Below are 14,018 nucleotides of genomic sequence, written 5' to 3'. Positions count from 1 at the left end.
CTTCCAACCTGGTCTGGTCTACTCTACTCTACTCTACTCTACTCTACTCTACTCTACTCTACTCTACTCTACTCTACTCTAGTCTACTCTACTCTATCCCTTATGAACCTTATCACCATGGGCTCTTCTTATAAACTATTTTTCCTCCAAAAAGGATTCTTAAAATAATTTTATAGAATGGGAAGTTGTCCTGGTAAAAAAGGAGAGGAGATAAATTGGAAATGTGATGCTCATTGGGTCAAGAAGTTTAAACAATTCAAAAGGGGATCTCAAAAGCTACAAGAGTGTGCTAGGAAAATATATCTGAAGGAAGAAGAAACAGAATCTTAAGTGTTTTTTAAAATATATACCACCAGATTAGCTCAATATAATTTCAATATCATCTGTATTTAATTATATTGGATTTTGAAACTACTTAGTGATGATCTTATATGTGTTACATTCCTATGTACAGAAGTCTATGACAGGGAATTGAAGCCATTTTTAACATATATTTACATCTATAAATACACTGATCTCAACTTCTGTCCATATACATGTATTAATCTCGGCCTTGAAAGTGACATACATATACATGCATGAAAAAAGTCAACAAACTTAATTCTTCAATCTTTTAAAGACAAATTAATTTCCTCCTTCCACATTTCTAAATAATAGAAGAGAAATATGAAAATGTTATAAGATGACAAAGGTAGAATTGACAGGCTTCTAGACTAAACCTTTTAGAACACGTAACAGAACAATACTTTTAAAGAATTACAGCATCACAAAACTCAGAAGAGCTGGTGAACAAACTTAGAATAAGGCAAGAACCTAAACTCTAATAAGAAACACAAAGAATTCCCACTCCATTACAAAGGGGGCAGCGGATGCTGATATTCAAAATCTAAAGAACTAAGCAGACTCAGTTTCATGAATGAGAGTTATACAGATCTAAACAGAATTAAAATTCTTCTGAGGAGCATTTAATCAGTTCATAGATGGAACAGATGAACCGTTCATTTGGAAGACAGCAATGACATATACAGTTCCCAAAGCAGAGAGATAACAGAGTTGCTACCTATTTCATTAAGCCTACTTCATTAAGGAATATTTTGATTACAGCTTTTTAACACATTATGGCAGTTAGGGATCAGCAGTGTATGTGCATGCACCCATACAAACTATCTTGCTGCAATATGCTTTATGAGCAACATTCTAATTACCATCTCCTACAGTAGACAAAAGCCCTTTGTCTCAAGAGAATAGGAACATGAAGACATCATATTTTAAAATGTGACTCTAGAAAGGATCATTTGCACTGCATTTCTATTTCATATAAAGACCGTAGGGTTTCTGACAAAAAGATGTTCCTCAAACTAACGGATATTCAGGTACCTAAACTGATACCCCTTGCGCTACTGCTATTGCACTATTTGACTAACTCTGACCAGAGCAATTACAAACCTTCAACAATGGACATAAAGAACAAACTCTAGAGAGAATGGAAGCCTTGCTCTATGCAAGCAATAAGCTGCTTTTTATTTAAAAGTTGCTGTGTTAGTGCAGCAGTACCTCACACAAACAGATATGGCTTAGTCTCTAGATATGAAAAAAATATCTGGTTTAGAGCAAATACATTTCTGAAAAGATGAAGTTAGGATACAGAGCAAAAGAAAGAAAAATAGAGTAAGAATATTTAACAAAGCTTTTGAGTGTATCACCCTACTCTAAAAAGTAGCTAAAATGTTTAGGTTTTTTAAAAGTAAATTTCTAGAACAAAGTAACTGTCATTAACTCATTAAAGAATAACAGCAATAACAAGTTTTACTGTCATATATATCATTCAGTAGATATCAAGAACTTGACAAGCTATTCTCACTAACATCACCTGAAAATAATAAGCAGCCTTAGGAAAGTACAGCAGTACTACACAAGCCTTCTTAAAAGTCCAAGCAACAGGTCCCTTACTCACTTAATTGAACTAGTTTAATTGAAGGAGGTGTAGAATAACAGTGTCCCAAATGAGACAGACATTTTTTCTTTTCCAGCAACTTGAAATTTGTCATACCAAAATGAATAGCAAAATTTATCATAAAAGATACTCCTACTTAACAACTGACAAGGGAGTATTTAAGAAAAAAGTTATTACATAATAAATGACACTTTTGCAGCTCACAGAAGGATATGCAAGAAACCTAGGCGAATGAAGACTGATTTAGAGAAAAAAGGAAAAAAAAAAGAGACATTGAAATTGTTATCAGAATTGCTATTTGTCTGCCAAAAATATAGAAAACACAGTTGAAAAGTTTTCTATGAACAGTACCTCTTTCTATCCAAGATTAGCTGGACACATGGTTAGCATGGGTCATGCTGATATTAATGTGATATTAAAATCCTTCTTGTAATTTAGGCTAAACTGTCCAGTCATGGAAAAAATAATGTTTCCTAATCACTCAAGACATGGAAAACTAATGTGTGAAATGTTCCTGGTGATGTATTATCACACTGTCAGAAATAGTCACAAAAGACTGTCAGACCCTTAGAACTACATATGGCAGCCCTGGCTTGCAAATACAACAAAGATCTGCAGCAAATAAACCTAGATTCCTAGCCAGGAATATTAACCAATTAATTTGAACATTAATATGGTCCTTTTTAAGTGTGTGTGTGTATATTCAACATATTATTACTATCCAACAAGAAGATCCGACTCTTGCTGTAGAAAGCTAATGGAAGCGCAAAATGTTTCCTTTGCAAAGATTCTGTCCCTTTCACCATCACCTAATAACCACCACACAGTAATTTTTAACAGTATAAAGGAATGAGGTTTATGAGATTTCTGTTCTGAAGACTAGAAGGTCTGTCTTGCAAATCAACAAAGAACGGAAGTAATGAATAAACATGATTAGCTGTACATTCCACTAGCTGTAAGAGTCTTACTTTCCTCCCAGAGTAACCAAGTCATACAAAGCCATTTGCTAATGCAGTATCTTAGGAAACTGACACAAGTTGGTAAATTCACAGGCTACTGCATTTGACAGGAAGGATGAAGACAGTATAAGTATTTTCAGAGGGTCCCCTTCACAAGAATATAAACAAATATCACTAATGACACTTCCATCCTGTCAAACCCACTCAAGCTATTGATCCCTACAGTCTACTCCTTCATTCAATTAGGAAAAGCAACAGTGGCCATAGTACCTCCACAAAATGTTGCCATTCACACAGCTGAAATTTAGACACTTGAATTTTCCTCTTCATCCATATTGCCATAACACATTTTTAAAACTATAAAGTGGCATTCCCCTCAAACTTCTATTTTTCTTGGGTTTTTATTTCACTCATCTGTGACATCTTACTATTCCTCCTCTATAATTAACAGACCTGAAGCAAAGAGACAGCCTAGGAGTGAAACAGCACTTTTGCCTTTTTTCCATATTTCACTAAACTACCAAACCTAGACCTAGACATTTCAAATGGAGTAATAAAAGTCATGATGCAAATTTTATCTGTGCTCAATTATGTGCTTCCTGATGCTTCTGAGATCTATACATAACTTTTACATCCAGTACTAGTGGCAGGAAGATAGGAAAAACTTGTCTGTCCTTTTAGTAATGCATCTCCTGGATTCAGAAAAAAATGCCTTTTTTCTTTGGAAGCTAACCAGCAATCTCACAAATTCATAGATAAAACAGATTCCTCCTTTCAGAACCTTCATGTTTTTGCTGATAAATAGAATGCTTCCACAAAAGCCAAAGCAGACGGAAAATTAATCAATTTTCTGCCTACTTGTAATATTAAATGCTGTCAAGAGAACAATCTCTTACCTAGACTGTGATTTCATTGTCATAAAAGAGCTATCCAGATGCGCACAAAGTCTGACCAAAGAAATAAAGTGGAACCACAAGCTTCTAGATATTTTCACTACCTTCTAGAGGCAATAAATCTATATATCAATCCACTTAAAATCAAAACAACAAACAAACAAAAGTAACAAAGAAAAAGCAACACCAAAGCATCTTGTCTGGCACAATTAAAACTGAACCCTGAAATCACTTAATATGGTAGGGAAGGGACTCAGATTCAGAAGGCAGTTAATGAAGACCTCTTCCATTATCCTCACTTATGGCTAATGTGCCATTTGCTAATGTGCAAATAAGTTAACTTTCAAGTTTTTATTTTTAAATCACTCAAATGCAGGTTAGGTTCAGTCTCCTTTGAAAAGCAACCGAAGTTTTGCCACTAATCAAACCCTGACCACAACTTTAAAGCTTCACAGAATAGTTGGTACTATACTGGTTTTAATGTTTTGACAAATCAAATGGAGACTTAGGTTATATTATCTGAACTTTCTCAACAACAGCTCCAGTTACATTCTTCTAATATTAAGATGTTCTAAACTTATTACTTAGAGTTTAATGTACCAATGTCAATTTGAATTAATTGCTTTTTGTAGAGAAACTGCAAAAGACACATGCATTGTTTTCCTATTAAGTTCTGTCACATACTTCACAAAATACAGTAACTCATTCTTTCTTTGCAGTTGAAAGGACAAAAATCTTTATTTTTTTTCAGCTGAAGCTTGACTGAAACTTTGACAACACAAAGAGGCATAACTGGATAACTTGGAAAAGAATTACCTAGAAAATCCAATCACCATGATTTGCGAGCATCTTACCTTTAAATAGGATCCATAATATTTAGTTACGTATGGACTGTCACATTGACTCAGCACTGTGATTTCTTGTTGGATGTCTTCTATTTCATCTTCTGCTTCTTCTAAGTCAATAATTTTTATAGCAACCACTTTCTGAGTCCGATTGTCAATTCCTTTAAAAACTTCACCAAAAGAGCCCTTACCAATTTTCTCCAGTTTTGTAAACAGTTCTTCTGGATCTGCTTTCAGAGTCTGTTAAGAAGAAGATAAAAATTACTCAGTATTTTTACAACTAAAATGAAATGTGATATTTTTAAAGGCAAGAAGCACTTCATACTCTTCATATCCATATTTATCCAACTATTATTTTTTTTATTTCCATAATTAGCATATTTTTCCTGTAACCCTTATATGCACACACTGCAACATTTATGCCTCCCTGTATATAAAGTACAAACTTAACATTATCCCCTTGACAGGGTTTTATCCTATCTGACATCAGAAAGTGCTGTTACACCAATTTCTTTTTATTTGCCAATAAACAGCACCCAGACTTCAACAATGAAAGACCCTTACAAAGATTTTGTTTCCATTAAAACAAAAATAGATAAAATATTGCTATCAAAAAAGTAAACACACTGTCAATCCTTTTCTCTTGAAAATGGCTCTTTCCCAGAGCCCACGGCCCTCATCTCTTGAAGTTTTCACATATCTCATCCTCTTAAGAAATTTGTTCTCTCTCTTTACTGCACAGCCTACTATTTCATTTTGGTTTAGGTAGCAAGCAATCCTCTTCAATTTTCTTCTACTAAGCATGGCCTGCGTGAACTGCCATGCTTCCTCTTTATCCTCTCTCAGTTGGGCAAACTACTTCACTCCTAAAAATCCATTGATGTGAACAGTCATGTGAAAACTGTGAGCACTAATCAAACACACAGATCTGAGATCTAGGCAGACCACTACACCACATCTGGGGTTTCTTCACTGTCAAGTATTCAGCTATCTATCGCTGCTCTTAGACGTTTCACTTTCAGTGCACAGATGGTTAAGTTCCATTGTGTACCTTCTTCATCTAACAGCAAGGAGCATTCATAGCTAAGAAAAATATATAAAAATTACAATTAAATTGGAAAAGTCATAGGAAGAGAGAATAGTCATGAAATGAGTAAAAATAGGATAGGATTATTTAAAATCTTTCTGTTAAGAAATAAAACACTTCAAAAGACTTTTTATTCTTCAGTTTTGGGCCCCTCACTATAAGAAGGACACTGAGTTGCTGGAGCATGTCCAGAGAATGGCAACAAAGTTTGTGAAAGATCTAAAGAACAAGTCTTACAAGGAGTCACAGAGTGAACTGGGGTTGTTTAGGACAAGGAGGCTCAGGAGAGACCTCATTGCTCCTTACAACTACCTGATAAGAAGTTGTAGTGAGGTGGGGGGTCAGTCTCTTCTCCCAGGTAACTAGTAATAGGACAAGAGGGAATTACCTCAAGTTGTGCCAGGGGAAGTTTAGATTGGGTATTTCCAAAAATTTCTTCAGTGAAAGAGTGGTCAAGCACTGGGACAGGCTGCCCAAGGGATGGTGAAATCACAATCCCTGGAGGCGTTCAAAAAATGTGTAGACATGGCACTTCAGGATGTGATTTAATGGGCATGGTTATGTTTGGTTATAGTTATGGTTATGTTGAGTTGACAGTTGGCCTTGATGTTAGAATCACAGAATGGAAAATTCCATTAAGATTAAAAGAATGAGTTCCGTGTTAAGAAAAGAAAAATACATTGTCGGTATAAAAAAGGCTCAGTTAAGACAAATCCAGTGATGCTTAAATAAGCATAAAAGCACACAGTCTTTACTTAGCCAAAATTTGTAGAAAGATAGAGGAATGGAAACTGTGAAGTTACCCCTGGCAAGCATTGAGCCAACATTTTCTCTTTATTATTAAATTCTTAGTTGTTACTCTATTCAGATTACACAACATCTCCCATCTATACTTCTATTTCTGCTGCCATGTGTCAAAGACTATGTAATTATCTTGTGCAGCCCCAAGGGGAAGATATTTTAGAAGGTAGTTTGTCTGGAGCCATTGTGAGTACACTACTACTTCTAATACTTTAAAGTAAGCTACAGAGACATCACAGTTTTCAGATAATCATTCCAGGAATAGATCACTGGTTTGATCAGTCCTAATCAAAAATACTCTTCTAAGTACACTGCAAGACTTCACCAGCCCCCAAAAGTTCCCCCTGATTTACATCTTCTTGATCCATCTTTTTAACCAATGCCAGTTTCGGGAAACAGGACATGGGGTTTTATCATCCTTTTGCTATTAAGAGGAACAGAACAAAAGATCCAAGTCCTCTCCACCAAAAGAAGCTTGTTCCTCCTCATACTGTTGCACACCTCATATATAACATGTATCTCCCACTTGGAAACCAGATCAGGGCACTTCACGATTTTCAGCAAGTGTAGTTGCCCTTCAGCTACAGAGTAGCTCCCACCAACACTTCCAGGAAAATTATTTTTAAGAGACCACAAAACTAGAAATGAAATCATGCTATAGGGGTTCTCCTCATGTCCCACAGAATGCTCCTTTGTCAATATTCAAAACAGTTTTCTCTGAGAATTCTCCATGAATAAAAAGAACCTTAACATCTGCATCAGATATTTTCCCTTTTGGAAGGCAACTATCAGTCTCTGCTTTCATGCATACTGTGTTAGAATATGAGATGATATGCTGGAGAGAGCTGTGCACACCTAATCCATCTACACAAGCCTTCCAGTTCCATTCACTAGATGCAGCAACTCAGGCATTAGATCATCACAAAGGCATTTGGGTAAGGTCACAAAGCAACACCAGTCACAGCTACCTAAAAAAATCCTTTTGTGTCTGGTGTTTCACCTTCAGACACTAAAGAGCCGCCACTATACAAAACCACAGTGTACTGCAGTTGTTTACATGGAAAAACATACAAGGGCTACCTGCCAGCAACTCTTCGAGATCTGTTGGCCATATGCATTGACTCCTTTTGTCCTTTTCTCCCCCCACTATCTTTAACAATCACATATTAAAGTCCAGTACTTCAAAACACCACAATCTTCAGAGACTTGCAAAACAGCTTCATTTTTATAGTGTCAGACTCCTGAGATTCTGGTATTAGGCAGAGAGTTTTATGAAATAACTTCAAAAGAACATTTTCCCAGTCATTTTTGTGTTAATCATTCCAGAAAAGGAGGAAAGATAACTGTTCCTGGAAGTCCTTCCCATATTGCAACTTCTGTAAAACAAATTTCTTAGTTTCAAAACTTTTAAAAGTGGCCAGTCCTGAATTTTGTTCTGAGCAACAGGTGGTAGTAGATGGTCAAAAAAGCAGTGATCTCACTCTCTACGAAGGCCTGAATTTTCATCTCAGGAGACCAGGTGTTTGAAGCGAGAGCCTTAAACTACTGGCAACCTGCAACCTTTATGGAAAACTACCAGTTGGTCACTCATTGATCAGCATGATCTCAATTGAGAGATCAGAATTCCAGATACATAATGAACTGCTTGAATTTGAAAGTACGTGAGTTGCCAATTCCCATTCATTTTTCCAATATCACATCTGGAAAAGATTCTCACCAAATCTATTTTTGTTTGTTTTAGTAAATACTTTCAACAGAGCCAAAATAAATAGCTTTCTAAATATTCTTTCTGTATGACTGAATAGTGAAAATGTTTTCCATAGATTCTGTCACTACAGTTTTGCTGATTCTACTCTTTGCAAGCTTTCACTAAGCATAAAGCTTTTTCCTTCTAATATTACAATAATGGGAACAGATAAAAGAGCATTCATGTAACTGAGCACGCCAAGTATTGCTAGATACCACAGAACAGTGTGAGAAACTGGTTATAATATTTGGCTTTCGCAAGGGGAATTACTGGGGACCAGGGCAGGCCCGATCGTTGTGCCTGGACCGTTGGGCTGATGGTCTGTATTGTGTGGGGTATTGGGAGAGAAAGGGGAGGTGCCAACAGATCTAAAGACTGGCCAGGTCAAAAGTGCAGGTGTTGTCTGTCCTGATGGAGAGGGGTGGGAGCGTGCTGGGGAATATATGAATATGTATGCTTTAATATATGAATATGTATGTTTGCCGTCTATATCAGTTCACCTCGTGTTGTTAGGGTGCGCCTCTAGCAAACTTGCTATGCGCCCAGCGCTGTGTTGCCTTTATTTTATAATAAACTGCTTATAAATTTTCAGCAGTGAGTTCGTTTCTCACAACAGCAAGATCTGCAGCAAAAGGATGAAGCTAATCACCTTGTTTGATAAGGAGCTAGACCTCCACCACCAAACTTTTCTGTCTTAGTCTGCTTTTAGCAATGCAGGAAAAAAGTGTAGAATAGAATAGAATAGAATAGAATAGAATAGAATAGAATAGAATAGAATAGAATAGAATAGAATAGAATAGAATAGAATAGAATAGAATAGAATAGAATAGATCAGGTTGGAAAAGACCTTCGAGATCATCAAGTCCAACCCATCACCCAACACCATCCAATCAACTAACCTATGGCACCAAGTGCCTCATCCAGTCTCTTCTTAAACACTTCCAGTGATGGTGACTCCACCACCTCCCTGGGCAGCCTATTCCAATGGCCAATCACTCTTCTGCCCTAAGCAGTGTCACCATTCACCCAGTGATTTGCATAAACATTCTGCACTTGTTCCACATCAGATTCATTATTTTTGGCCTTAAATAGGAAAAAAATCTCCAAAAATATTGCACTTAAAATTAACTCTTCTCAGTACCTAACATCACTATTGTCCCCTTCTAAAGGGTAAGGATAGCCTGATAAATTCTCAGATCCTCTTTGTTCAGTTTGGCCTCTTTGCTCAAACTCAGCTGTGACCCAAAAAAACCACCACTTGCCTCTTTCTAATCCTCTGCATTTCCAACTAATAAGCTTCCAGCCTACTGCAAGAGTTCTGTGTAATAATTCGTACTTATGATACATTGTCCTTCACAATCTTTATTCAGTAATGCAAAACCTCAAGGTTGTGTAGTTCTTCAGCAATGGCCTCTCAACTATAACAGGTGCCTTTAGATTTTGTACCATCAGCAATTTTTATTAGCATGCCTTCTCTCTTTTTTTTTTTTAATGCTAAGGTCACTTTTCAGTCACCAACTGCCGAGAACAATTCCAGAGAAACTAGCAGTATCATCCACTATTACACCACTTCTCCATTACTTTCCTCATAGCCAGGCCTGCTTACAACTTACAATGTACTTATTTTTATGAATCTCTAATTCTCATCTGCACCAACTGCCCCTATAGCTCAACAGAAAATGTTAATGAAATTCAAACCAGTTAGATGAAATTTTATCCATAACCATTTTTACCTAAGACAGAGCTTTAACCAAGTGTTTTTTCTGCATCTCATTTCAGTTATTTCTAGCCTCCTTCCATGAAGGGTGATTCATTCAGTTGTTGTAGAAAAGGGTTAAAACCCCTCTATTTTTCTCTTTAACTTAAAATCCATCTCTGCATTCAAGTTTGTAGGCTTATTCTGGCAACTGATTTTACTTGCAGATCTCCAGTTTCTCTGCCTGCTCTTTTGAAATTGACAATCATCTTTCAACAGCTTGTTTTGTATACTTTTCATTTTACCAAATCAACTTCCAGTTATTCAGTCCAATCCTCATTGCCTATCAAGCCCAAAATACCATCATGTGGAGAGGTTCAGAGATTTCTGGTGAAAATAAAATACCACATGGTGAACTGGCTTTTCATTGTTAGTGATCACTGCTATCTGCTACCACAGTTAGGGGTAAAAAGAATTTTGAACCTCATTCACCCACATGCAGATAAACCTGGGAACACACTGTAATACGACATTGCAGAGAGTAATCTTTACAAAATTAAAGATTGCAGAAGTAGAATGAGAACAGAATAGAACAGACCAGACCAGGTTGGAAGAGACCTTCAAGATCATCGCATCCAACTCATCACCCAACACCATCTAATCTACTAAACCATAGCACCAAGCACCCCATCAAGTCTCCTCCTAAACAACTCCAATGATGGCAACTCCACCACCTCCCCGGGCAGCCCATTCCAATGGGCAATCACTCTCTCTGTGAAGAATTTCTTCCTAACATCCAACAAATGGTAGGAAAAAAAAATAATCCATCAAGATAAACACTTCTGGCTCTGGAAAATTTAGCAGAAGCTACAGAAGTAGGTCATATAAGTATTATGAATTACTGTATTTTTACACCTCTTTCTTAGATATCTTCTAACAACCACTGCAAAAGACAAAACATGACTAGATTAGCTCTGACCCCATTCAGCTGATATGTTCTCAAATTACTTGCATCTAAATCAGAACTTTGAACATGAATCACATTTTAAAGCAGAGTCAGTGCACATTCTGGTACAAAATTAAGTACCTTTGAAATCAGAGAGGAAGATTTTAAGGCCACTGCCATTTGAGGAATTGTGTCTGTGGTTTCTTCCTCTGCCCTGTAATCACATATCACCACACTTTCACATTCTGAACAAGATACTGAGACAAACCAGAAGATAAAAATTGACATTTTTTCTGAGACCACTAGTACAAGTTTGGTCATTTGTTAACGTGTGGAGACTATCTGGTGTTCCTTGCAGACAAAACAATCACAGAATGGTAGGAGTTTAAAAGGACCTCTGGTCATTTGAAGTTGACAAAAAAGTCAACTTCCTACAGAAATTTGTTTCAGAAGATCAGACCAGAAACACTGACTACTTCATATGGAGTCATCAGAAGCAACTGAGTAGTTTAAACATCTTAGGTTAGGTGCATAACCTATCACATTAAGGAAGAAAGCAAATTTTATTTTCTCAACAAGGTATAACAACTTCTTGCTCAAACTTTTGTACTACTTACACAAGTAAATCTATTTAATATAGAATCAGGGTATACAAACCATTTGCTTCATGACCACACCAGAAGGAAGCTCTAAGTGGTAATAGTGGGAGACTCCCATCCTATGAGGGATGAAGGTCCCTGTCTGCTGACCTAAGCTGCTGTCTAGGACAGCTTGGTGCTTGCCAGGGACTCAAATCTAGGACATTCTGGAAAGACTGCTGAAGCTTGTTCAACACATGGACTTTACCCTCACACTACTCTTGCACATCAGGTACCACTGAAGTAGCCTGAGGAGACCTGGAGCATATCAAGCATGACTACACAGCCCTAACAGTGTGGGTCAAGACCATGAAAGCCCACGTGGTTTTCTCCTCAAGCCTAATAGTGAAGGGTTAAAGGAAGAGTGGACAGATCAGGGACCTGCTTGGAAGAATTCCAGGGGAAACAGTCCTAGAGACAAGAAAGATCAAGGATCAAGAAAGATCCTGCTCAAACAGAGAGAGAGGAGGGAAAAGGGAGTGATTCAAGTTTGATCATTCCCTTGGGTTGAATTAAGGACACTTACACCATAGGTCCACACAAAGGAGATTTAATTGTTAACTGCCAGACTAAAGTTATATGGGTATATATGATGTGTCTATGAGAAACAAAGAGAGAGAGAACAGGTAAAGATCCGGATCACCAGCCACAGTTCCAGCAATGCCTCTCCTTGTCCATTCCTTGGAACTTCAGTAGTGGGTGTGCAGCTGCTAGTGTGTTCAAGTCCTTTTTATTCCCTGCCAATAGAGGATTTGCTTTGTGGCTCTGTAATGTGTCCACTAATTTGTATGGGAAGTGCTGAAGCCAGTGCCTACCAACGTGTGCATGCACAACATGGAAGGGCAGCATGAGCCCTTTCCATCAATTGAGCCAGGGGTTGAAGAGACCCTGGGTTTTATTACCCTTTGCACAGTGCACAGCATACCTCTTATCTCAGTGGAACAGAGGCAAATTTGGCAAGGGGGTGAGGCCATCCATTCTCCCATGCATTCCAAACACTCCTGAGCTAGCATATTTTGTTCCTTGTCTTAACCACAAAGCACACATTTGTCCTAACTGCAAGGTTACTGCCTCACACAACTCCTGACTAACCTTAAATAAAGAAAGCATATGAGAGGTAGAGACAGAGCCAAGTGACCCAGGAGGAATATAGAATCACAGAATTAATAAGGTTGGAAAAAGCCTCTAAGACCATCAAGCCCAACTGTCAGCCGAACATCACCGTGCCCACTAAGCCATGTCCGAAAGTACCATTACAGAGGCATATTTGAAACTCTCCAATTCACCTGAAACTTTTAATTACCTTTCTTGTGGAAGCACCTAGAATTACAACCAGAAGTCATACCTAGACCCGTTCTAACTGTGGCTCTGTACTGTCTGAACAAGGCAGGGTTCAGTGCCTTCAAAAAGGCAAAACACCTGTGGGCTTTTTCACTTCTTCAGCATCTGAAGCTGCCAGGAGTCATTTTATCTTTCTTCAGAAGGAGTTTAAAGCATTCTTATTGTTATTATCATAATATAAGGCTCATTTTAAAGTAGGTTTGTAAAAACTCTTCTGCATAGCTATTTCACACAGATTTCTGTACACAGAAAAGCTAAGGTAAAATACTGATTTTCTGGTTCTCCAACTTCAGAAACAATACAAGCAAATATGATGCAGCTTAACCTCAAAACTTTTTAAGTGGAGAAAGAGAGGAGATGTGATTTAGAGCTCTGAGGATTGTAGTCATAGCACAGAGTCCAGTTGGAGGTCCCTAAAGAGTGGTGCTCCCCAAGGGTCAGTACTGTTCAACACCTTCATCAACGATCTGCATGAAGGCATAGAGTGTCCCCTCAGCAAATTTGCTGATGACACACAACTGGGAGGGGTAGATGACACACCAGAAGGCTGTGCTGCCATCCAGCATGTCCTGGACAGGCTGGAGAGTTGGACAAGTGTAAGGTACTGCACCTAGGGAGGAATAAGCCCATGTATAGGTTAGTGGCTGACTGGCTCTATGGACAACAGGATAACTATGAGCCAGCAATGTGCCCTTGTGGATGAGAAGGGCAATGGCATCCAGAGGCGCATCAAGAAGAGTGTGGCAAGCATGTCAAGGGAGGTTGTCCTCCCTCTCTACTCTGCCCTGGCAAGGCCTTATCTGGAGTACTGTGAACAGTTCTGGGCTCCCCAGTTCAAGGATGGAAAACTGCTTGAGAGGGTACAGCAAAGGGCTACAATTAGGGGACTAGAACATCTCTCTTATGAAGAAAGGCTAAGGGACTTGGGTCTTTTTAGCCTAGAGAACACTGAGAGGGGATTTTATCAATGCTTATAAATGCTTAATGGGTGGGTGCCAGGAGGATGAGGCCAGTCTTCTTTCATTGGTGCCCAGTAACAGGACAAGAGGTAAAAGGCACAAACCTGAACAGAGGAAGTTCCATCTAAACAGGAGGAAGAACTTTACTTTGA

General features: G+C 38.1%; 1 protein-coding gene across 1 annotated transcript in view; it reads right to left on the bottom strand.

Moving 5' to 3' along the window:
- The window catches only part of STK24 (serine/threonine kinase 24), a 75,300-nt gene that overhangs the window by 57,820 nt on the left and 3,462 nt on the right, over positions 1 to 14,018 (bottom strand). Inside the window, exon 2 of the mRNA XM_068166497.1 lies at positions 4,661 to 4,891. Coding sequence (XP_068022598.1) covers positions 4,661 to 4,891 — 231 coding nt within the window. The remainder of the gene's footprint in view (positions 1 to 4,660; positions 4,892 to 14,018) is intronic.

The sequence above is a fragment of the Melanerpes formicivorus genome, unplaced genomic scaffold (genome assembly GCF_026170545.1).
Source record: "Melanerpes formicivorus ecotype bairdi unplaced genomic scaffold, bMelFor1.0.p_v2 SCAF_1, whole genome shotgun sequence".
Lineage (NCBI taxonomy): Eukaryota > Metazoa > Chordata > Aves > Piciformes > Picidae > Melanerpes > Melanerpes formicivorus.
The sequence above is the reverse complement of the archived record's forward strand: the minus strand, read 5'-3'. Positions and strand labels throughout refer to the sequence as shown.